Source organism: Eubalaena glacialis, chromosome 6 (assembly GCF_028564815.1).
Source record: "Eubalaena glacialis isolate mEubGla1 chromosome 6, mEubGla1.1.hap2.+ XY, whole genome shotgun sequence".
Classification (NCBI taxonomy): domain Eukaryota; kingdom Metazoa; phylum Chordata; class Mammalia; order Artiodactyla; family Balaenidae; genus Eubalaena; species Eubalaena glacialis.
Window position 1 is genome coordinate 131,788,982 of NC_083721.1, and position 24,526 is coordinate 131,813,507.

General features: G+C 35.7%; 1 protein-coding gene across 3 annotated transcripts in view; it reads left to right on the forward strand.

The window, feature by feature from the left end:
* STAG1 (STAG1 cohesin complex component) overlaps nt 1–24,526 on the forward strand; it is a 430,559-nt gene that overhangs the window by 242,085 nt on the left and 163,948 nt on the right. For all 3 annotated transcript variants that reach the window (XM_061194629.1, XM_061194628.1, XM_061194630.1), the window contains one exon: nt 24,220–24,424. In XM_061194629.1, the coding sequence (XP_061050612.1) occupies nt 24,220–24,424 (205 nt within the window). The remainder of the gene's footprint in view (nt 1–24,219; nt 24,425–24,526) is intronic.

Here is a 24,526-nt window from a genome sequence, read left to right on the forward strand (position 1 = left end):
CTGAGAAGATATTTGAAGAGATAATAGCTGAAAACTTCCCTAACATGGGAAAGGAAGCAGTAACCCAAGTCTAGGAAGCAGAGAGTACCATACAGGATCAACCCAAGGAGGAACACAACCGAGATACATTGTATCAAATTGACAAAAATTAAAGCTAAAAGAAAATATTAAAAAACAATGAGGGGAAAGCAACAAGTCACACACAAGGGAACCCCCATAAGGTTATCAGCTGATTTTTCAGCAGAAACTCTGCAGACCAGAAGGGAGTGTCATGATATATTTAAAGTGATGAACAGGAAAAACCTACAACCAAGAATATGCTACCCAGAAAGGCTCTTGTTCAGATTCAATGAAGAAATCAAAAGCTTTACAGACAAGCAAAAGCTAAGCGAATTCAGCACCACCAAACCAGATTTACAACAAATGCTAATCAACTTCTCTAGGCAGAAAAGAACAGTCCACAAGTAGAAGAAAGAAAATTATGAAATGGGAAAGCTCACCAATAAAGGCATACAGTAAAGGTAGGAAATCATACACACACACAAATATGATATCTAAACCAATAATTGTGAAAGGAAGAGAGTGTAAATGCAGGATATTTCAAATGCATTAGAAATTAAGAGATCGACAACTTAAAACAATCATTATATGTATAGATTGCTACATCAAAGTCTCATGGTAAACCAAAAATCTATAGTAGATATACACAGAAATAAGAAGAAGGAATCCAAACAACACTAAAGAAAGCCATCAAATCACAAGAGAAGAGAACAAAAGACAAAAGGAGAAAAAAAACGTACAAAAACAAATCCGAAACAACTAACAAAATGGCAATGAGAACATACATATGGGTATTTGCCTTAAAGGTAAATGGATTAAATGCTCCAACTGAAAGACATAGGCTGGCTGAATGGATACAAAAACAAGACCCATATATATGCTGCTAAGAAGACAACCACATCAGATCTATAGGCACATACAGATTGAAAGTGAGGGGATGGAAAAAGGTATTCCATGGAAATGGAAATCAAAAGAAAGATGGAGTAGCAATACTCATATCAGACAATATAGACCTTAAAATAAAGACTGTTACAAGAGACAAACAAGGATACCACATAATGATCAGAGGATCAGTCCAAGATGATATAACAATTGTAAATATATGCACCCAAAATAAGAGCACCTCAATGTATAAGGCAAATGTTAACAGACATAAAAGGAAAAATTGAGAGTAACAATAATAATGGGGTCCTCCAATACCCCACTAACGTCAGTGGACAGATTATCCAGACAGAAAATCAGTAAAGAAACACAGGCCTTAAATGACACCTTAAGACTACATGGATTTGATTGAAATTCATAAAGCATTCCATCCAAAAGCAGCAGAATACACATTTTTTTCAAGTGTACATGGAACATTCACCAGGGTAGGTCACATGCTGGGCCACAAAGCAAGCCTCAGTAAATTTAAGAAAATTGTAATTTTATCAAGCATCTTTTCTGACCATAACACTATGAGGCTAGAAACCAACTACAAGAAAAAGAACTGCAAAAAACACAAACACGTGGAGGTTAAACATATTGTAGTAAGCAACCAATGGATCACTGAAGAAGTCAAAGAGGAAATCAGAAAATATACCTAAAGACAAATGCAAACAAAAACAGGACAATGCAAAACTTAAGGGACACAGCAAAAGCAGTTCTAAGAGGGAAGTTTATAGCTATACAAGCTTACCTCAGGAAACGAGAACAATCTCAAATAAACAACCTGACTTTACACCTAAAGCAACCAGAGGAAGAAGAACAAACAAACCCAAAGTTAGTAGAAGGAAAGTAAGTATAAAGGTCAGAGCAGAAATAAATAGAGACTATAAAAACAATAGAAAGGATCAACAAAACTAAAAGCTGATTCCTTGAAAATATTTTTAAAAATTGATAAAACTTTAGCCAAACTCATCAAGAAAAAAAGGGAGAGGGCCCAGATCAATAAAATTAGAAATTAAAAAGGAGAAGTTACAACTGACACCATAGAAATAAAGGACCATAAGAGACTACCACAAGCAACTATATGCCAAAGAACTGGGCAACCTAGAAGAAATGGACAAATTCTTAGAAAGGTACAATCTCCCAAGCCTGAACCAGGAAGAAACAGAAAATAGGAACAGACCAATTACAAGTACTGAAATTGAATCTGTGATTTAAAAGTTCCCAATAAACAAAAGTCTAGGACCAGATAACTTCACAGGCAAATTCTATCAGACACTTAAAGGAGAGTTAACACCTATCCTTTTGAAACTATTTCCAAAAATTGCAGAGGAAGGAATACTTACAAGCTCATTCTATGAGGCCACCATCAGCTTGATGCCAGACAAAGATGTGACAAAAAAATCTGCAGGCCTATATCACTGATGAACACAGACACAAAATTCCTCAAGAAAATACAAGCAAACTGAATCCAACAATACGTTAAAAAGATCATACACCATAATCAAGTGGGATTTATCCCAGAGATGCAAGGATATTCCTATATCTGCAAGTCAGTCAGTGTGGTACACCACATTAACAAATTGAACAATAAAAACTATATGATCATCTCAATAGATGCAGAAAAAGCTTTTGATAAAATTCAACATCCATTTATGATAAAAACTCTCCAAAAAGTGAGCAGAGAGGGAACATACCTCAACATAATAAACTCCATATATGACAAACGCATAGCTACTGTCATACTCAGTGGTGAAAAGCTGAAAGCATTTCCTCTAAGATCAGGAACAGGAGAAGGATGTCCACTCTCGCCACTTTTATTCAGCATAGTTTTGAAGTCCTAGCCAAGGTAATCAGAGAAGAAAAAGAAATAAAAGTAATCCAACTTGGAAAAGAAGATGTAAAACTGTAACTGTTTGCAGATGACATGATACTATACATAGAAAATCCTAAAGACATAACCAGAAATCTATTAGAGCTCATCAATGAACTTGGTAAAGTTGCAGTATACAAAATTAATACACAGAAATCTGTTGTATTTCTGTACATTAACAATGAAAATTTAGAGAAATTAAAGCACAATCCCATTTACCATTGCATCAAAAAAACCCCAAGAAACAAAAAAACAAAAAGCCTAGGAATAAACCTAGAAAAGGAGGCAAATGACCTGTACTCCAAAAACTATAAAACGCTGATGGAAGAAATCAAAGATGACACAAACAGATGGAAAGCTATATCATGTTTTTGGATTGGAGGAATCAACATTGTCAAAATGACTATTTGCCCAAGGCCATCTGCAGATTCAGTGCAATTCCTATTAAGTTACCAATGGCATTTTTCACAGAACTAGAATAAAAAATTTTTTAATTTGTATGGAAACACAGAAGACCTGAAATAGCCAAAGCAATCTTGAGAAAGAACACCAGAGCTGGAGAAATCAGGTTCCCTGTCCTCATATTATACTACAAAGCTACAGTTACCAAAACAGTATGGTACTCGCAGAAAAAGAGACATATAGATCAATGGAACACGATAGAAAGACCAAAAATAAAACCACACACCTATGGTCAATTAATCTACGAGAAAGGATGCAAGAATATACAGTGGAGAAAGGACAGTCTCTTCAGTAAGTGGTGCTGGGAAAACTGGACAGCTATATGTAAATAAATAGAATTAGATCATTCTTTAACACCATACACAAAAATAAACTCAAAGTGGATTAAAGACCAAAATGTAGGACTTCCCTGGTGGTTAAGAATCCTCCTGCCAATGCAGGGGACACAGGTTGGAGCCCTGGTCTGGGAAGATCCCACATGCCGTGGAGCAACTAAGCCTGTGTGCCACAACTACTGAGCCTGCACTTTAGAGCCCGAGAGCCACAACTACTGAAGCCCACACGCCTACAGCCCATGCTCCGCAACAAGAGAAGCCACCACAATGAGAAGCCTGTGCACCACAGCGAAGAGTAGCCCCCACTCACCGCAACTTGAGAAGGCCCATGTGCAGCAATGAAGACCCAATGCAGCCAAAAATAAAATAAATAAATTAAAAAAAAAAAGACCAAAATGTAAGACTGGATACTATAAGGCTCCTAGATGAAAACATAGGCGGAACACTCTTTGACATAAATCATAGCAATATCTTTTTGGATCCATCTCCTAGAGTCATGGAAATAAAAACAAAAATTAAAAACTGGGACCTAATTAAACTTAAAAGCTTTTACACAGCAAGGGAAACCATAAACAAAACAAAAAGACAACCTGCAGAATGGTAGAAAATTGCAAATGATGCAACTGACAAGGGATTAATCCTCAAAATATACAAAGATTTCATACAGCTCAAGTTCAAAAAAACAAAACAACCAAATGAAAAAATGGGCAGAAGATGTAAAAAGCCATGTCTGCAAAGAAGACATACACATGGCACATGACAAGATGCTCAACATTGCTAATTATTAGAGAAATGCAAATCAGAACTATAATGTATCAGCTCATACCAGTCAGAATGGCCAATATCAAAAAGTCTATAAATAATAAATGCTGGAGAAGGTATGGAGAAAAGGGAATCCTCCTACACTGTTGGTGGTAATGTAAATTGGTACAGCCACTATGGAGAACAGTATGGAGGTTCCTTAAAAAACTAAAAATAGAGCAAACCGTATGATCCTGCAATCCCACTCCTGGGATTATATCCAGAGGAAAACATAATTTGAAAAGATACATGCACCCCAATGTTCACAGCAGCACTATTTATAATAGCCAAGACATGGAAGCTACGTAAGTGTACATTGACAAATGAATGGATCAAGAAGAGTGGGGGTGTGTGTGTGTGTGTGTGTGTGTGTGTGTGTGTGTGTGTGTGTGTGTGTGATGGAATATTACTCAGCCATAAAAAAGAGTGAAATAATGCCATTTGCAGCAACATGGATGGACCTAGAGATTATCATACTAAGTGAAGTAAGCCAAAGACAAATATCATATGATATCACTTATATGTGAAACCTAAAAAATAATGATACAAATGAACTTATGTACAAAACAGAAATAGACTCACAGACATAGAAAACAAACTTATGGTTACCAAAGGGAAAGGGGGGATGGATAAATTAGGGGTTTGGTATTAAAATACACACACTACTATATATAAAATAGATAACCAAGAAGGACCTTGTGTATAGCAAAGGGAACCATACTCAATATCTTGTAATAACCTGTAATGGAAGAGAATGTAAAGTAAGAAACAAATATATATATAAATAATAAATGCAGGTATATTTACATATATATAAATATATATATAAATATATATACTGGAATCATTTTGCTGTATACCTGAAACTAACACAACATTGGAAATCAAGTATATTTCAATAAAAAATATAAAAAATAAAAACCTTTTTAGGCAGATATCCTTTCTACTCAATGATTTTCTTAATGGCGACTTGGAAGTTGTCTGCTGCCTCTTGGTCAGCAGAATTTTCTTTGCCCGTTATCTTGACATTTTTTAAAGCAAACTCTTTTTCTAAAATTATCAAACCATCCTTTGCAGGCATTAAATTCTCCAGCTTTAGACCCTTTACCTTGCTTTTGCTCTAAGTTTTCATATAATGACTGCGTTTCCTCCACTCATATTAGAGTCTATAGGTATGCCTTCAAGCAGTCCAGCACCAACGTAAGAACTGGATTTAATATGAAATAAAAAGATATATCAGAAAAGTGCAAGGTTTTCATGCCTGCTGGTGTAGCTACAGTGATGACTCCACGAATTTTCTTTTCTTTTTAAAATGGTCGTTATGCTGGATTCATTTATTTTGAAATGGTGGGCAGCCACAGCTGCAGACCTCAATCTATGGCACATATCAAGCAACTCGACTTTTTCTTGGAACGTTATGACTTTTCTCTGCTTTGGGGAAGCACTTTCATCATCACTAGTAGCACTTCATGTGGGTCCCATGGTATTATTTAAGGTTTACAGTATTGCACTAAATATGATGTTAAATATGCAAGAACCTCAAGAGATCACTTTTTACTGCAATTATGCAATTTACTGAAGAAATAAACTGCTTACATGGAGATGATTAGTGTCACATAGCATTGTAAGCCGGTGCTCACTAAAAATAGGAATGGGAAGTGGCTACAAAATTATGACAGCAATACAGTATGTACTGTAGTTAATTTTACACAGTTATGTTTTAATATTGCATTTTTACGTTTGTTTACATTTCTCCCAACTGCAAATGGCGCCATGTGACAGTCTGTAAGTGTTTGTGTGGGTAAGTTTTGATACATTTTAACTTTTTATAACTTATGTATATTTTATGGTTGTGATAAAATAAATGGTATTCATGATATTCCTATTTTTCTTAATTTTTTTTTATTATGCAGGCTATGTGGTTTGCGAGTTTTTTCAAATCTTCGCAAATCTACAAAAAATTTCCCAATATATTTATTGAAAATTTTGCATGGATTTGCACAGTTCAAACCTGTATTGTTCACGAGTCAACTGTATTCACTTAGTGCCTTTCATTCTTCTCTGTGTTATTTTGTTTTGCTCTGCCCACAATTATAAATAGAAATTTTGTTTATTGTGCTCTTTTATAATGATATGACTTATCTTGTAGCTTTTTTCTCTTCTCATTTCTAATCATACGTGCTTCTGTGAATTTGTTTATTTAACCTTAAGTATAGAACTTTTCATTTGCTTATCCATTTGAGCCGTTATTAATCAAAGGATTAAAAATATTATGAAATGTAAAAATGGTTAAATAGTACAAACTGAGAAAATGTAAAGAGATGCCAAAATGTGGTAGAGGAAAGCTGAATTTACTTCTAGTCCCAAATTAAAGTCTCTAAATATTTTTGATTGTACATTCCATCAGTAAAGCATTTTTAGCCTAAATTCCTAATAGTGAAAACTTACGAAAAGGCTAAATTATTCTGTCCATGTCTCCCTCTTCCCCATACTTTTTCTCAAAAGGCTTGAGTTCTTATCTTGTAAGGAAAGTGCTTAAGAAGTTGCTGCCTGGCGATTGTTGCAGACTTTTTAGTTCTGAACTAAGTTTATTTCCTAAATACCTAATAAATAAAAATAAAGTTTTATTTTCTTTTCATCCTTTTATCAGTAGACTGAGTGTGTAGTCCTTGTTTATTACATTTAGTGTTTGTTGAAGCATATATATATATTTATAGAATTAATTGCACGTATGAGTAAGTCAGTTTCTAATGACGAATGTCATTAGCTCGTCATCAGTGGTCTACGAACAGCTTGTGCAAGAAGTGTCAGTGCCTCCTCATTTCTGTTATTCACTTGTGATTACATATTCAGATATTTGTTTTTGTGTCTGTTTTCTCTAGAAATCTGTGCATTTCCATTTTGTGAAGAGTTAAAATAAATAGTGTAAATCATAAATCTATTGCAGTGGTCATAAGTAACTTACAAAATGAACAAACCAGTGAAGAGTTCCATTTCTAATGTCAGTCCTTTAGAGCACTGATCTATTCTTATTCTCCTGGGATACATCAAATACCATCTGTGACAGAACAATCTGAAATATGAACCTAGCGAGGGCATACCAATCTTATTCTCTATATTTAAATATTTTGTTTCTGATTTTTAGATAAAAATAGAAGTTCTAATATTTTTTGCAGTGCACCTCTCAGTTTGTGTTGTCTGTATCACTTTGGAGACTACTCCAAGTTGAGGAAGGTAAACAGAATATTAAAGAAAGGAAACAAAGTTGGATATGAAAAATGCCAAGACAAAGGAGTGATCATGTAGAAAACTAATGAAAACTCAAGAAATTGTAACCAATTTGTAATGTGAAAAGGAGTAAGACAGGAAATAGTATTACAGCTGTGAAGCTTGCAGTGTAATGTATTGGAGCCAGGAGGAAATATGTTGAACAGTAATAGTAGCAAATACAGATATCATATTTACTATGTGCCAGGCACCATTATAAGTACTTTACATATATGTAATTCTCAACATTTTTATGAGGTATGTCTTCTATATTATTGTTACCGCCTTTTCACAGATGAGAAAATTGAGGCAAAAAGGGTTAAGAAATTTGCCTGAGGTCACACAACTAGTAAATGGCAAAGCCAGGAATTGTACCCAGATCATCTAGCTCCTAAGTTCATACTGATAGCCACTACTGTATTCTGCCTGGTGTATAACTCTAAGTGTATAATCTGAAGTAGCTGGGGAAGGGTACTCAAGTAACAGTTGTGCTCTTTCCACTCACACCTTCAGTCATATAATAAATTTCTGGTGGTTTTTATTACCAGTGTCTTAGGACTGACTGAATGAGTTATGGAATTAAACTAGTATTTTTTAAAGAACCAGTTATATTCTGTTGATTAATATTATATCTTTTTAGATTTTTTCTGAGGCATTACTCTTATTAGGAGAAATGCTTAAATGAGATAGTCATAAACCCAAGCATAACTCAACAATAACATTTGTTTCAGTGGGGAGTAGATTAACTCCCCATCTGGATTAGTCATGATCAACTGTATATTGAGGTTATAATTACCTCATGGTAATTTCAAACATTGTATCCTTCAGTTTTAAAACATACCTACGAAAACATTATTTTACTGTGACATAAATGGTGCACATTTATTGCACTTTCTATTTTAACGAGTATTAAATAAATGAACTGTTTAATCTTTCAAACTTATTTATATGGGATTCATTTTTATTATTATTTGTTCAGTATACATTTATTGAATACTTAATGTATGTCCAGCTTTTAGTTAGGAACTATATATTTAGAGATCAACAAAGTTATAGCTCTAGACAGTGAGTTCATGTTCTAACTGAGGAAAGAACTTTGTAAACTAATAGCAGTAATACCTTGACAAGTTCAGTAGTTAAGAAATAGAAGACCCTTTGAGAACCCAAAGGATGAGTTCGTTATCTGAGGTGTGAGTGCTTCACAGATTATTTAGGTGTGAAATTAGATTTTCAAAGATAAATCGAAGTTCAGCAGTAAAACCAGGAAGGAGCTTATAGAGAAGATGGAGTTTTGGATGTATAGAAGGAACAGCGAGATACAAAGCTGGAGAGAGTGAATAATAGCCTTGTAGACTAGACTAAGGAGATTGGATTTAATACTAATAAATGAGCCATGTCCAAAAACATTGTTTTCCTCCTAAGCACATGAGACAGTGTCCTAGATAAATGCTAGAGATACAGAGATAAGATTATAGTGACATTTTTGTTGATATGTAAAATTGTTCTTTCCAAATGTATTTTTATATTGTTTCTTAATTGGTGTACATATGTCTCTGTGGGCCAAGTGAATTTCCTGATACTTTAAAAAAGTCTGAGGTTTTGCCAGAATTGGAAATTAGTTTGGGCTTAATTTGCAGAGGTCTGATAGTAAAGAGCAATTTTTCTTTAAGTGCATCATGGCAGTCAGCCAAAATAATCTATCTAAATAATTAATCTTTATAGTTATTTTTTGGTTGATTTTAAATGTACAATAGAACTTATTTTAGAAGTTCAAACGATATATTTAATGATAAAATTTATGTAAGCCACTCAGTTTTGTTTCATAAAAATGTTTTCTACTGGATCTTTCCAAAGAGAAGAAGTATATCCTTTTCTTTGTTCCCCTGACACACAGTTATTATGCATTCTAACTTTCTGAGGAAAAATTAAAATGAAAAACTCTACTAATCACTGTGATATGTAAATTCACAGATGTTAAACAAGGACTGTAACGTTGTGATAATTCAGATAATTGTACTCCAGAATTTGGGATATCTTGTAGTGATTTCAGGAACTCGAAGATGTTAATGTGGATAATTTCAAATACTTTAATGCACCCACTTAAAAAAATTATATGTCATTTGCTACACATAAAAGAATGTATGTAACATGTAATACATGTAAATCTCCCACCCCCCTGCTTAAGAACTGAAATATTACTAATACTACTAAAATGCTTCACCTCAGAGGTAATCAATGTCTTGAATTTTGTAAACAATTTTTTCTTATAAACCCATTAATTTACCACTCTTCATGAAATGTTTGTGAAGATGCATGGTTGAGAGTAGAGGCCAGACATTTGGTAGCACTTCATGTAAATAATTGATGTCAATTAGGAGTAGGACATATTTAAAAGGAGTGATATTGGTAGTCCCATTGCTGGTTTGACTTCACCTATTTTCCTCATTTCTGTCTGTGCCTAAAGAAACACAGATTGTCAAGATTTATGATTAAGGAAAAAAAATATCTGTAGGGATCATTTAGATATGCTTTTACCATTATTTTAGGCCCATTTTGACAGTTGTTTTCGTGGTGATTGATTCATTTGACCAAGAAATACTTGACTGTCTGTTAACCATTCTAAGCATGGAGGATATAGCACTGAATAAACCAAACGAAAATCCCAGCCCTCCTGGAATTTACATTTTAGTTCGGGGGAAAAGCTAATGAATAACATACATAGGCAAACTATTGTAGTATGACAAATGATAAGTGCTATGCAGAATAATAAAACAGAGAAGAATGAAGATATTGGGAAGAGAAGGATTATTTTAAATAGGATGGTCAGGAAAACCCTGTAAGAATGTGACCTTAAATAAAGACTTGAAGGAGGTGATGGAGCATCCATGCATATATCCGGGGGAAGAGAAAACAAAGGCAAATGGTCCCTTGGTAGAAGCATACCTAGGATATTAGACAACAGAGAAGTAAAGCACACTGATTTACATATTGCATTTTTTTAAATTAATTAATTTATTTTTTGGCTGCTTTGGGTTTTCGTTGCTGCACCTGTGCTTTCTCTAGTTGCAGTGAGCGGGGACTACTCTTCGTTGCGGTGCACAGGCTTCTCATTGCGGTGGCTTCTCTTGTTGCAGAGCACAGGCTCTATAGCGCAGGCTCAGTAGTTGTGGCGCACAGGCTTAGTTGCTCTGCGGCATGTGGGATCTTCCCAGCCCAGGGATCGAACCCATTTCCCCTGCATTGGCAGGAGGATCCTTAACCACTGCGCCACCAGGGAAGTCCCTACATATCGCATTTGATTGTTGTGTTTTCAGGACTTTTTTGAAATATGAAACAGTTCCCCCACGTTTTTTTGTTGTTTATTTGTATCACATTAACTTTTGATGACAACTTAGTTGTCTTAAAAAATACCTCACATTTTTATTTATCTAATTTTTTTTTCCCCTCATGGTATCATTTAACTTATCCCTGTATCTCCTGTATTTTGTACCTGAAAGTTAGGTCTAATGACTTCATTAGGTTACATTTACATTTTTTGGCAAGATAATTTCGTAGGTGATGCTGTGTACTTTATATTTTGTCACAGTAGCTAGCTCATAATGTCAGGTTGTCCACTTATTAGTGATGCTAAGATTGATCATTGTTAAAGGTGATAGCTATTGAATTTTTGTAAAACTACTTTTCCCTTTTCAAGTCTCAAGTAATTTGGCATTTTATTAACATTCTGCTTATGTCAACTTGCCACTTAAAGGTTTTGGTATCTGTTGACGATGTGTTCCTGAAATTTTGTATTTATTTTGAATGTAAATACCACTGTGGCCTGATGTCTGGAAATAGGATATTCTGTATCAATCATTTATGAATTAAAGGATGTCAGTCTCTTCTAATGGGACATACTAATTAGGCATTCTTTTTTTTAAATTAATTTATTTATTTAGTTTTGGCTGCATTGGGTCTTCGTTGCTGTGCAGGCTTTCTCGTTGTGGCGAGTGGGGGCTACTCTTCATTGCAGTGCGTGGACTTCTCATTGTGGTGGCTCCTCTTGTTGTGGAGCACGGGCTCTAGGCACGTGGGCTTCAGTAGTTGCAGCGCATGGGCTCAGTAGTTGTGGCTCTCGGGCTCTAGAGCACAGGCTCAGTAGTTGTGGCGCACGGGCTTAGTTGCTTTGCGGCATGTGGGATCTTCCCAGACCAGGCTTGAACCCCTGCAATGTCCCCTGCATTGGCAGGCGGATTCTTAATCACTGCGCCACCAGGGAAGTCCTAATTAGGCATTCTTAAACAAAAGAGTTATGCCTCCTACAGGAGTCAGGGGAAAAGAATTCTTTGCTTCCTGTTGTGAATAAACCCACCCAGATGACCACACCAGAAACAGAAGTCATTTTTGTCCATCAGTCACTTACTTCAGTAGATTTTATTTCTTTAACATTTGAATATTTATCACGTACCTGCCATTTTGTCTATCATTATTGTTACTATCTTAAACTGTCTCTTCCCTCACCCTTCTGTTTTTGGATTGACTGCGGTGGTAAGTCACCTTTGCTCCATTTCTTTCACCTTTTCCTCTGACTATTTTCCATATTGGAACCAGAAATATTTTTTTAAAACTCATAGCTGTTGATGAAAATCCTTCAGTGACCACCTACTGTCTCTAGAATAAAGTTTGGCTTCCTAAGCCTTTTTTGATCCAGCCCCATCTTTCTTCTTGGTTACAAAATCTGTTTTAGATTCCAAACTTAAAGTAGCTCTGTGCTCCCATTGTTGCACCTTTGTTTATAGGCCTTCGCTAATGCTACTGCCTAGAATGCTGCTGACCCTGTTTCCCCTTCCCAGTTGCTTTTGCAGAGAATTGACACTCCTTTCTAAGTACTACGTACGCTTGTCAAGTTCCTATCATTGTATTTAATTCACTTACTATTTTTTTACGTGTTCATCTTCTCAGTTAAAATCGAGTTTCTTTAGGGGATGGGAGAAATGGGGAGAAGTTGGTCAAAGAGTATAAATTTCCATTTATAAGATGAATAAGTTCTGGTGATCTAATGTACAGCAGTAGTACGTATTACATACTTGAAACTTGCTAAGAGAGTAGACCTTAAATGTTCTCACCAAAAAAAAAAAAAAGCAATGTGATGGGATGGAGGTGTTAGCTAATGCAGTGGTGGTAATCAGTTTGCAGTATATGTGTATTAAATCAACATGTTGTATACCTTAAGCTTACACAATGTCATATATCAATTATATCTCAATAAAGCTGGAAAAAAAATAGAGATTCTTAGAAGAAGACTCTTGTTCTGCTCATCTTTATGTGCCCAAGGACCTGGTATAGTGCTAGAGCATATTTGTTGCTTAATAAATGTATGAATAGATAAATGGGTGGGTAGATGTTTGGGTGGATGTATAGTTTCTTCAAAGAAGTGTTTGCAAATTACTGTTTTAAGCAATAGTGGTATATATCTTTGGGTAGGTCTATTGAAATTAGGGAACCAAAAGCCATGTTTCACCAAAAATAAGTAACTTTTTTTTTGTGACATTGCCCATCAGCTGGGTTAAAAATCAATCCTCTTGGATTTATTCCTAGAGAGTGTTTTATCTCTTTAGATATCTACGGTTTGTGACCACATTGGGTTCCCAAATATCAAATGCTTAGGGATTAGGCAGTTAGCCTTCTACTTCTGTTAGCTGCATGAGCTCTACCTTGCAGTGGACCTCTTATAAGATTGTTATTCCCAGTCAGAGGCTCTCAGTCTTCTAGTTTTTGTTGTTAGCTCTTGTCTCTGAAGCTTAACACCCTTTATCCCACCCCCATCAGTGTTCCCAAAACTTCCAAAATAGACTTCTTCATTAGTTTCTTGTCTCTTCGTTTGGGAGCAGAAACAAAGTGTTCCTCCCATGGAAGAATATTCACTAGACAACCTTTCTGTCCTCCAAGGTTACTGGAGTAAACCAGGTGAAGCTCCATTGTAGAGTAGAGAATACATGGATTTTACAATCCCAGAACCAGAACCCTGTAGCTCTATGATGTAGGACAGGTTCTTTAGAACTTATTTTTCTCATCTTTATACATACTAAGAGTCACCACAGTGTATGGATAGTACAAGATCATATATGTGAAAAACACATAACATATGAATACTAGCTGTATTATGTTATATTTTGCTGTAGATTTCTCCCCTTCTATTCTTCTGAACATACTTAGAGGAATTGCTTTCTTACTGGACCTTTTTGGTTTGCTCTGTGTTATCCTTCTTGCATGTTTCTGCCTGATATTCTTCCTACCCTAAGTTTCTTTCTGCTTTTCTATACCTGTTACTTATTTGATATGGTTTACGTTTTCATTAGTTTATCAATAAATTTCTTATGCAAAGCATTATAATGAGACTGTCCTCAAAGAACCTAAATATTAGTGTGAATAAGCCATTTAGGCTACTTGATTATTGTCTTCATTTTATTATTGTTATTTCATTTTCTTAGCTATATTGAGAAAAGAAATTACTGCTTTGTGAAGGATGCTAGTTTTCATTACCCTACTGCCCATCATTAACTAGACTGTTCTTTTTACATGGCATGTATAAGTGTATATAACAGGAAGAAATTTATAACTAGTATCAGAGTAAGGCAAGAAACTGCCTTTTGAAGTAGGTATGGGAGATTTTCCTTTTCCCAAAATGTTTTTCCTTTTAATCACAATATTTGCACATGATATAAAAATTAAAAGGGACAAAACAGTATACATTTTCAGTGTGGTTAGGAAATGAGCTAGCTTTGTGTTCTATTATTGCTATCATTATCTTTAGTATACCACAGGCTTCAGATTTTTCTAGTTGTAGGCTGCTGTTGCCTTGTGCTTAGGATACCAGAGGTTTTTTTTCTCAGCGTTTATGCTGCACCCTCAGCTTTCAGCTCTCTCTGCACTCCTGTGCCACAGAGTACTCCGGCTCTACACTCTTGAGTGGTGTGGCTTGTTGCTTGGTGCTATGATGAGGGCATGGGGATTCTCTTTTGTCCTAGTCCTGCCTAAATCTTAAGCAAGTCTTCTGTATCTGGAGCTACTTAAGGACCTTCTCAGCTTTCCTGACCCTCCTTCCTACGGCAGTTAAACTTTGCCTGTGTCTGTGGTTGGCCTTGGGTGGGAATTTCCTATCCATCTCCCAATGCCAGCAGACCTCTGTTTGGTATTGGTATAGGATTCAGGGTCCAGGACAGTGTTTTGTCTCCCTCTCTCCCGTAGTTAAAGGATTTTTTCTTCTACCCTTCTCCTAGCTGTAGTAGGTCTTTGCTGTGCCATAGTGGTGACTCAGTGTACTGATCCTCCCCCATCAGATTAAGGTTTCTGGCTTTTAGGAGAGAAAGGTCTGGAGAAGTGAGCTGAGTTTTTTACCTTTCCCCCAGCATTGAGGATCATCCCCTGTAGGCCTGCATTAATAAAGGTTTTGTCTTTTCTTCTGTCTCAGGCTTTAATTACCTGGTTGAAACCTGTGGTCACCTCAAAAAAGAGCTTTGGAGCGAGTGCAAATTCCTTGTTATTCCACACTGACACTTGGTCTTTGACAGTTTGTTAACATTTTGCCTGATTTCTCCTTACCTTTTTCTTCCTTGGTTCTGCCACAGATGACAAAGTTTGTATGTCTCATCTTTTCTTGCAAGGCTTATCATTCTTTGGAATTCAGGTTACTTCAGTTCAAGATGGGCTTAAGAAAAGCTATGACTTTTTAAAGTTGATTCAGCTTATTTTCATTGTTTGTAGCCTCCTATATTCTAAGTGGAAGCCAAACCCTGTTGTTACTCCTTTGACTTTGCTTTTAGTGTTGTTGTGTTTTTTAATATAAAAAAATTACTTTTATGTTGATTGAATTTGTTCGTGCTTTATGACTTCTGACTTTTTTATTATATTTGGAAAAAAGACTTCCCCACTCTGAGACTGTTCTTCCATTTTTCTTTTTTTTTTTTAGTTATTTCTGAGATATACATTTTAAAGTAATAACTAGAATTATGACTTATAACATTATACCAGAACATATAAGATTTTTAGAAATTTAATGTAATGTCTGAAACATTTATATTAACATATTTCCATACAAATAACCAAAGAAAGTTTAGTATTAGTTTTTTGTTAGTTTGCTTTATACTGCAGGTTCTTATTAGTCATCAATTTTATACACATCAGTGTATACATGTCAATCCCAATCGCCCAATTCAGCACACCACCATCCCCACCCCACCACGGTTTTCCCCCCTTGGTGTCCATACGTTTGTTCTCTACATCTGTGTCTCAACTTCTGCCCTGCAAACTGGTTCATCTGTACCATTTTTCTAGGTTCCACATACATGCGTTAATATACGATATTTCTTTTTCTCTTTCTGACTTACTTCACTCTGTTTGACAGTCTCTAGATCCATTCACGTCTCTGCAAATGACCCAATTTCGTTCCTTTTTATGGCTGAGTAATATTCCATTGTATATATGTACCACAACTTCTTTATCCATTCGTCTGTCGATGGGAATTTAGGTTGCTTCCATGACCTGGCTATTGTAAATAGTGCTGCAATGAACATTGGGGTGCATGTGTCTTTTTGAATTATGGCTTTCTCTGGGTATATGCCCAGTAGTGGGATTGCTGGATCATATGGTAATTCTATTTTTAGGTTTTTAAGGAACCTCCATACTGTTCTCCATAGTGGCTGTATCAATTTACGTTCCCACCAACAGTGCAAGAGGGTTCCCTTTTCTCCGCACCCTCTCCAGCATTTGTTGTTTGTAGATTTTCTGATGATGCCCATTCTGACCAGTGTGAGGTGATACCTCATTGTAGTTTTGATTTGCATTTCTCTAATAATTAGTGATGTTGAGCATCTTTTCATGTGCTTCTTGGCCATCTGTATGTCTTCTTTGGAGAAATGTCTATTTAGGTCTTCTGCCCATTTTTGGATTGGGTTGTTTGTTTCTTTAATATTGAGCTGCATGAGCTGTTTATATATTTTGGAGATTAATCCTTTGTCTGTTCATTCGTTTGCAAATATTTTCTCCAATTCTAAGGGTTCTCTTTTAGTCTTGTTTATGGTTTCCTTTGCTGTTGCAAAAGCTATGAAGTTTCATTAGGTCCCATTTGTTTATTTTTGTTTTTATTTCCATTACTCTAGGAGGTGGATCAAAAAAGATCTTGCTGTGATTTATGTCAAAGAGTGTCCTTCCTATGTTTTCCTCTAAGAGTTTTATAGTGTCCGGTCTTACATTTAGGTGTCGAATCCATTTTGAGTTTATTTTTGTGTATGGTGTCAGGGAGTGTTCTAATTTCATTCTTTTACATGTAGCTGTCCAGTTTTCCCAGCACCACTTATTGAAGAGGCTGTCTTTTCTCCACTGTATATCTTTGCCTCCTTTGTCATAGATTAGTTGACCATAGGTGTGTGGGTTTATCTCCGGGCTTTCTATGTTGTTCCATTGATGTATGTTTCTGTTTTTGTGCCAGTACCATATTTTCTTGATTACTGTAGCTTTGTAGTATAGTCTGAAGTCAGGGAGTCTGATTCCTCCAGCTCCGTTTTTTTCCCTCAAGACTGCTTTGGCTATTCGGGGTCTTTTGTGTCTCCATACAAATTTTAAGATGATTTGTTCTAGTTCTGTAAAAAATGCCATTGGTAATTTGATAGGGATTGCATTGAATCTGTAGATTGCTTTGGGTAGTATAGTCATTTTCACAATATTGATTCTTCCAATCCAAGAACATGGTATATCTCTCCATCTGTTGTTATCATCTTTATAGTTTCTTTCATGAGTGTCTTATAGTTTTCTGCATACAGGTCTTTTGTCTCCCTAGGTAGGTTTATTCCTAGGTATTTTATTCTTTTTGTTGCAATGGTAAATGGGAGTGTTTCCATGATTTCTCTTTCAGATTTTTCATGATTAGTGTATAGGAATGCAAGAGATTTCTCTGCATTAATTTTGTATCCTGCAACTTTACCAAATTCATTGATTAGCTCTAGTAGTTTTCTGGTGGCATTTTTAGGATTCTCTATGTATAGTATCATGTCATCTGCAAACAGTGACAGTTTTACTTCTTCTTTTCCAATTTGTATTCCTTTTATTTCTTTTTCCTCTCTGATTGCCGTGGCTAGGACTTCCAAAACTATGTTGAATAATAGTGGTGAGAGTGGACGTCCTTGTCTCATTCCTGATCCTAGAGGAAATGCTTTCAGTTTTTCACCATTCAGAATGATGTTTGCTGTGGGTTTGTCATATATGGCCTTTATTATGTTGAGGTATGTTCCCTCTATGCCCACTTTCTGGAGAGTTTTTATCATAAATGGCTGTTGAATTTTGTCAAAAGCTTTTTCTGCATCTACTGAGATGATCATATGGTTTTTATTCTTCAATTTGTTAATATGGTGTATCACATAGATTGATTTGCGTATATTGAAGAATCCTTGCATCCCTGGGATAAATCCCACTTGATCATGGTGTATGATCCTTTTAATGTATTGTTGGATTCTGTTTGCTAGTATTTTGTTGGGGATTTTTGCATCTATATTCATCAGTGATATTGGTCTGTAATTTTCTTTTTTTGTAGTATCTTTGTCTGGTTTTGGTATCAGGGTGATGGTGGCCTCATAGAATGAGTTTGGGAGTGTTCCTTCCTCTGCAATTTTTTGGAAGAGTTTGAAAATGATGGGTGTTAGCTCTTCTCTAAATGTTTGATAGAATTCACCTTTGAAGCCATCTGGTCCTGGACTTTTGTTTGTTGGAAAATTTTTAATCACAGTTTCAATTTCATTACTTGTGATTGGTCTGTTCATATTTTCTGTTTCTTCCTGGTTCAGTCTTGGAAGGTTATACCTTTCTAAGAATTTGTCCATTTCTTCCAGGTTGTCCATTTTATTGGCATAGGGTTGCTTGTAGTCTCTTAGGATGCTTTGTATTTCTGCGGTGTCTGTTGTAACTTCTCCTTTTTCATTTCTAATTTTATTGATTTGAGTCCTCTCCCTCTTGTTCTTGATGAGTCTGGCTAATGGTTTATCAATTTTGTTTATCTTCTCAAAGAACCAGCTTTTAGTTTTATTGATCTTTGCTATTGTTTTCTTTGTTTCTATTTCATTTATTTCCTCTCTGATCTTCATGATTTCTTTCCTTCTGCTAACTTTGGGTTTTGTTTGTTCTTCTTTCTCTAGTTCCTTTAGGTGTAAGGTTAGATTGTTTATTTGAGATTTTTCTTGTTTCTTGAGGTAGTCTTGTATAGCTATAAACTTCCCTCTTAGAACTGCTTTTGCTGCATCCCATAGCTTTTGGATCGTTGTGTTTTCATTGTCATTTGTCTCTAGGTATTTTTTGATTTCTTCAGTGATCTCTTGGTTATTTAGTAACATATTGTTTAGCCTCCATGTGTTTGTGTTTTTTACGTCTTTTCCCCTGTAATTCATTTCTAATCTCATAGCGTTGTGTTCAGAAAAGTTGCTTGATATTATTTCAATTTTCTTAAATTTACTGAGGCTTGATTTGTGACCCAAGATGTGATCTATCCTAGAGAATGTTCCGTGCGCACTTGAGAAGAAAGTGTAATCTGCTGTTTTTGCATGGAATGTCCTATAAATATCAATTAAATCTATCTGGTCTATTGTGTCATTTAAAGCTTCTGTTTCCTTATTTATTTTCATTTTGGATGATCTGTCCATTGGTGTAAGTGAGGTGTTAAGGTCCCCCACTATTATTGTGTTACTGTCAATTTCCTCTTTTATAGCTGTTAGCAGTTGCCTTACGTATTGAGGTGCTCCTATGTTGGGTGCATATATATTTATAATTGTTATATCTTCTTCTTGGATTGATCCCTTGATCATTATGTAGTGTCCTTCCTTGTCTCTTGTAACATTCTTTATTTTAAAATCTATTTTATGTGATATGAGTATAGCTACTCCAGCTTTCTTTTGATTTCCATTTGCATGGAATATCTTTTTCCATCCCCTCACTTTCAGTCTGTATGTGTCCCTAGGTCTGAAGTGGGTCTCTTGTAGACAACATATATATGCGTCTTGTTTTTGTATCCATTCAGCAAGCCTGTGTCTTTTGGTTGGAGCATTTAATCCATTCACATTTAAGGTAATTATCGATATGTATGTTCCTATGACCATTTTCTTAATTGTTTTGGGTTTGTTTTTGTAGGTCCTTTTCTTGTCTTGTGTTTCCCACTTAGAGAAGCTCCTTTAGCATTTGTTGTGGAGCTGGTTTGGTGGTGCTGAATTCTCTTAGCTTTTGCTTGTCTGTAAAGCTTTTGATTTCTCCATTGAATCTGAATGAGATCCTTGCCGGGTAGAGTAATCTTGGTTGTAGGTTTTTCCCTTTCATCACTTGAAGTATATCATGCCACTCCCTTCTGGCTTGTAGAGTTTCTGCTGAGAAATCAGCTGTTAACCTTATGGGAGTTCCCTTGTATGTTATTTGTCGTTTTTCCCTTGCTGCTTTCAATAATTTTTCTTTGTATTTAATTTTTGCCAATTTGATTACTGTGTGTCTCGGCGTGTTTCTCCTTGCGTTTGTTCTGTATGGGACTCTCTGCGCTTCCTGGACTTGGGTGGCTATTTCCTTTCCCATGTTTGGGAAGTTTTCGACTATAATCTCTTCAAATATTTTCTCAGGTGCTTTCTCTCTTCTCCTTCTGGGACCCCTATAATACGAATGTTGTTGCGTTTAATGTTGTCCCAGAGGTCTCTTAGGCTGTCTTCATTTCTTTTCATTCTTCTTTCTTTATTCTGTTCCGCAGCAGTGAATTCCACCATTCTGTCTTCCAGGTCACTCATCCGTTCTTCTGCCTCAGTTATTCTGCTATTGATTCCTTCTAGTGTAGTTTTCATTTCAGTTATTGTATTGTTCATCTCTGTTTGTTTGTTCTTTAATTCTTCCAGGTCTTTGTTAAACATTTCTTGCATTTTTTTGATCTTTGCCGCCATTATTTTTCCGAGGTCCTGGATCATCTCCACTGTCATTATTCTGAATTCCTTTTCTGGAAGGTTGCCTATCTCCACTTCATTTAGTTGTTTTTATGGGGTTTTATCTTGTTCCTTTATCTGGTACATAGCCCTCTGCCTTTTCATCTTGTCTATCTTTCTGTGAATGTGGTTTTTGTTCCACAGGCTGCAGGATTGTAGTTCTTCTTGCTTCTGCTGTCTGCCCTCTGGTGTATGAGGCTATCTAAGAGGCTTGATGGGAGGGACTCTCTTCCATGTTTTCTTTTTTTTTTTTTCACACACACACACACACACACACACACACACACACTGTATTTTATTTTTACAAGAGATAAATAAACTGACACCAAGCATTGTAAATGAATGACCACAACAAAAGCAACAATGATTGCAATTACCAAACACGGAACACACTCATACTCTGTCATAATATTGACATTCAGTCCAGTAATCCTCCACTGTAACAGCTCCTTTACTTTGCAGTGAAAATTGATTTGTATATTTTTTGCCTCTGAGTCCTTGTGGGATTTTTTTTTTTTATTCAAACAGTAAATCACAAAAGTTATAATCATCCTCATCAGTTCACTCAGTCCCATGTAATTAAATGTTTTTTCATCTTGTTCTTTTGTTAGCACTTTTATGAATTCATCAGTTTTCCATTAGAATTCTGAAAATGCTTATTTATTCAGTTCAGCAGTATAGTCAGTTACCAGAAACCTGTACTTGTCAGAGTCTTTTCCATGAATTACTTGAAGATGAAACCCTTTTATAGGAACATTTTTGCAAAAGCATCAGAGTATACCCAGAACTGTCTGTAAATGACAAAAGACTTAAAAATGACCACGGTTCAAGATTCTTCCATGTTTTCTGCTATTTCTTTTTTTGGTTGAGTATTTTTAAGTGTTTTGATTTCATTAGGAATTTATTTTAGTGTATGGTGCACTATATATCTGATTTTTTTCTAATGAAAAACCAGTTGTACTGTACCAAAGTGTTTTACTGAATAATTTGTCTTTTCCCACTGCTTGTAACTCTACCGTAACAGGAATGGATTTGTTTGTGAGTAACAGAAAATCTGACCAACAGTGGCTTGAATTCACAGGAGTTTGTCTCACACAGAATATATCTGGGAGTAGACAGAACATGATTGATATTGATACTACACCTCAATAGAGCAAAGACCTACATTTTTTCCATCTCTCTCTGTACCATTCTTTATCTTCATACTGTCCCCTCGTGTTTGCAAAATGGCTGTTGAACATCAGCACCACATATGAGTTCCAAATCAGTGAAAAAGGAAAGGACAGAAGGTTGAAAAGGTCATATTAACCTACTTTGTCCATTTTAAAAGGTTTTTTCCACAGGCCTCATCTAGCGTGTTACGTGTTTTTTTCTCCGCTATGTCTTGCACATTATTTTCTAGGCTGCTAATGTATCTCCTATCAGTAACCATCCTTTCCTTCAGTTCATCAACTGAGTTTTTTACGAAATAAATTATTTTAGATATATGCAACCTCATGTTAATGGCAGCATTATTTACAGTAGCCAAACATGGAAATAACCTAAGTGTCCATCAATGGATGAATGAGTGAAGAAAATGTGGTATGTACGCGCGCACACACACACACACACACACTCAGAGGAATAGTATTCAGTCGTTAAAAAGAGGAAATCTTGCCATTTGTGACAACATGGACGGACCTTGAGGGCTTTACACTAAGTGAAATAAGTCAGAGAAGGACAAATACCATATGATCTCACTTATATGTGAAATGAAAATAACAACAACAACAAAACAACACAAAAGAACACTGAGCAAGCTTATAGATACAGAGAACAGAGTGGTCGCCAGGGGTTGGGGGGAATGGGCAAAATGGGTGAAGTGGGACAAAAGGTACAAACTTCCAGTTGTAATATAAATAAGTCCTGGGGATGTAAAGCATGGTGACTATAGTTATTAATACTGTATTGCATATTGAAAAGTTGCTAAGAGTGTAGATCTTAATAGTTCTCATCACAAGAAAAGCAAAATAATTTGTAACTGTTTATGGTGACAGATGTCAACTACACTTATTGTGGTGATTATTATTTAATATATACAAATATTGAATCATTATATTTTATACCTGGAACTAATGTTATATGTGAATTATACCTCAAGAAGGTGTGTATTTCAGTTCCCTAGAGTTTTGTTTTGTTTTATGCTACATTTGAATCTTTGAAGTATACTTATTTTTTATTTAGGTTTTCCTAAATGCAGATTTTTCTGGCTTCCTTTCCTCTTGCTGTTGGGGCTGTTTAGATAGATTCTTTTCTTTGTAATTTCCTTGGGGCCCAGATCTGGTTGTGAGCACTAAATGGGTGAATCTCACAGTTGGTACAAAGGAAAAGAGGCTCTACCCTGGTGGGCTTTTGTGAAATGGAAGCAGCAGGCAGCCTTCAGAGATACCTTTGAGAAGCATCTCACCTCTCCATCCTGCTACCCTCTCCAGTCTGTGCTCCCACACCCCCAGTCTAAAGAGCAGGGAAGATTCAGCCATCCCCTTCAGTTCCTTTTTGATGTCCTATAGAGCTTAGTAACCCACATAATACTCATGTAGCGCCAAAATTAACTTTCTTTGGGGGTATTTGACTGACTGCCAAGCTCTTCCCTATCTCTGCTTTCTGCTCCTTGCTCTTGGGATTTCTTGCTGTTCTAAGTATCACACTAGTTCTCTTTCCTGGGACACCAACAGAGCTCAAGACCTCATTTATAATCAATTTTCCTAACAGCAGTTTGGCCTAGAAAAGACAAATAGCCACAAATTGAGAGTATTCAGATAACTATGTTCACAGAATTTCTCACTCTCTGCCTTGTGAATTTCCATTCCTCCACCAAAATGTTTTAGGCTAGAGTGGGAAACCTTTGCTGGGTTCAACTGTCAGTTTCGTGTTTTAAAGAAGATAACACAATCTGGTGATACCAAGAGCCCATGCTAGATTTTTTTCTTTGAAAAGTTAATAAATTCACTCCATAAAATAGAGTTAATTGAAAGGTCATAGTAAAGTTGGAAGAAATATGTTTGCAGTTTCAGATGTGAAAAGTTGGTTTTGGACTTCTTAATGAAGTGCTTATACTCTTGAAACTGTCAATTCTTTGAAGTGTCTATTTAAAATAATTGAAAGGTGCTATATGTCACAGGTATCATTATTAGTTTGATCTGAATTCAGTAGCAAATATCCTTTCTAGTCTAAACTTCAATTCTTTTTTTGTTTCCTACTTTAAATTATCTCAACTAGGACCCAAGTACAGCAAAACTGGAACTATTATTTTGAATGAATGGCTTAGAATAATGGATTAAATACTGGTTGTAAATAATAATTTTGAGCACATTAACAATTATTTAGTTGTCGAAGATCAAAACAAGCAAAAAAGAGAAAGCCATCTTGTGCCCCTTGATTTCTGTCCATATCTACTTTGAGAAAAATGCTCCTTTTCCAGTAGGAGGAAAAAAAACTGATCAAGCTTGATGTCATATTTAATATGTTCTTTTTTTATCCCTTTTAGGACAGTGGTGATTACCCCCTTACCATGCCTGGACCTCAGTGGAAAAAATTTCGTTCAAACTTTTGTGAATTTATTGGAGTCCTGATTCGACAATGTCAGTATAGCATAATTTATGATGAGTATATGATGGACACAGTAATCTCCCTTTTGACTGGTTTGTCAGACTCCCAGGTCAGAGCTTTTAGACATACAAGTACCCTTGCTGGTAAGTAACCAACATTTTATTTCCTTTTCAATTTAGTTTTGTTAAATATGTTCTATTCTAGTTAAGCTTTATTTAGATTAAATATTAAATTCATTACTTTGC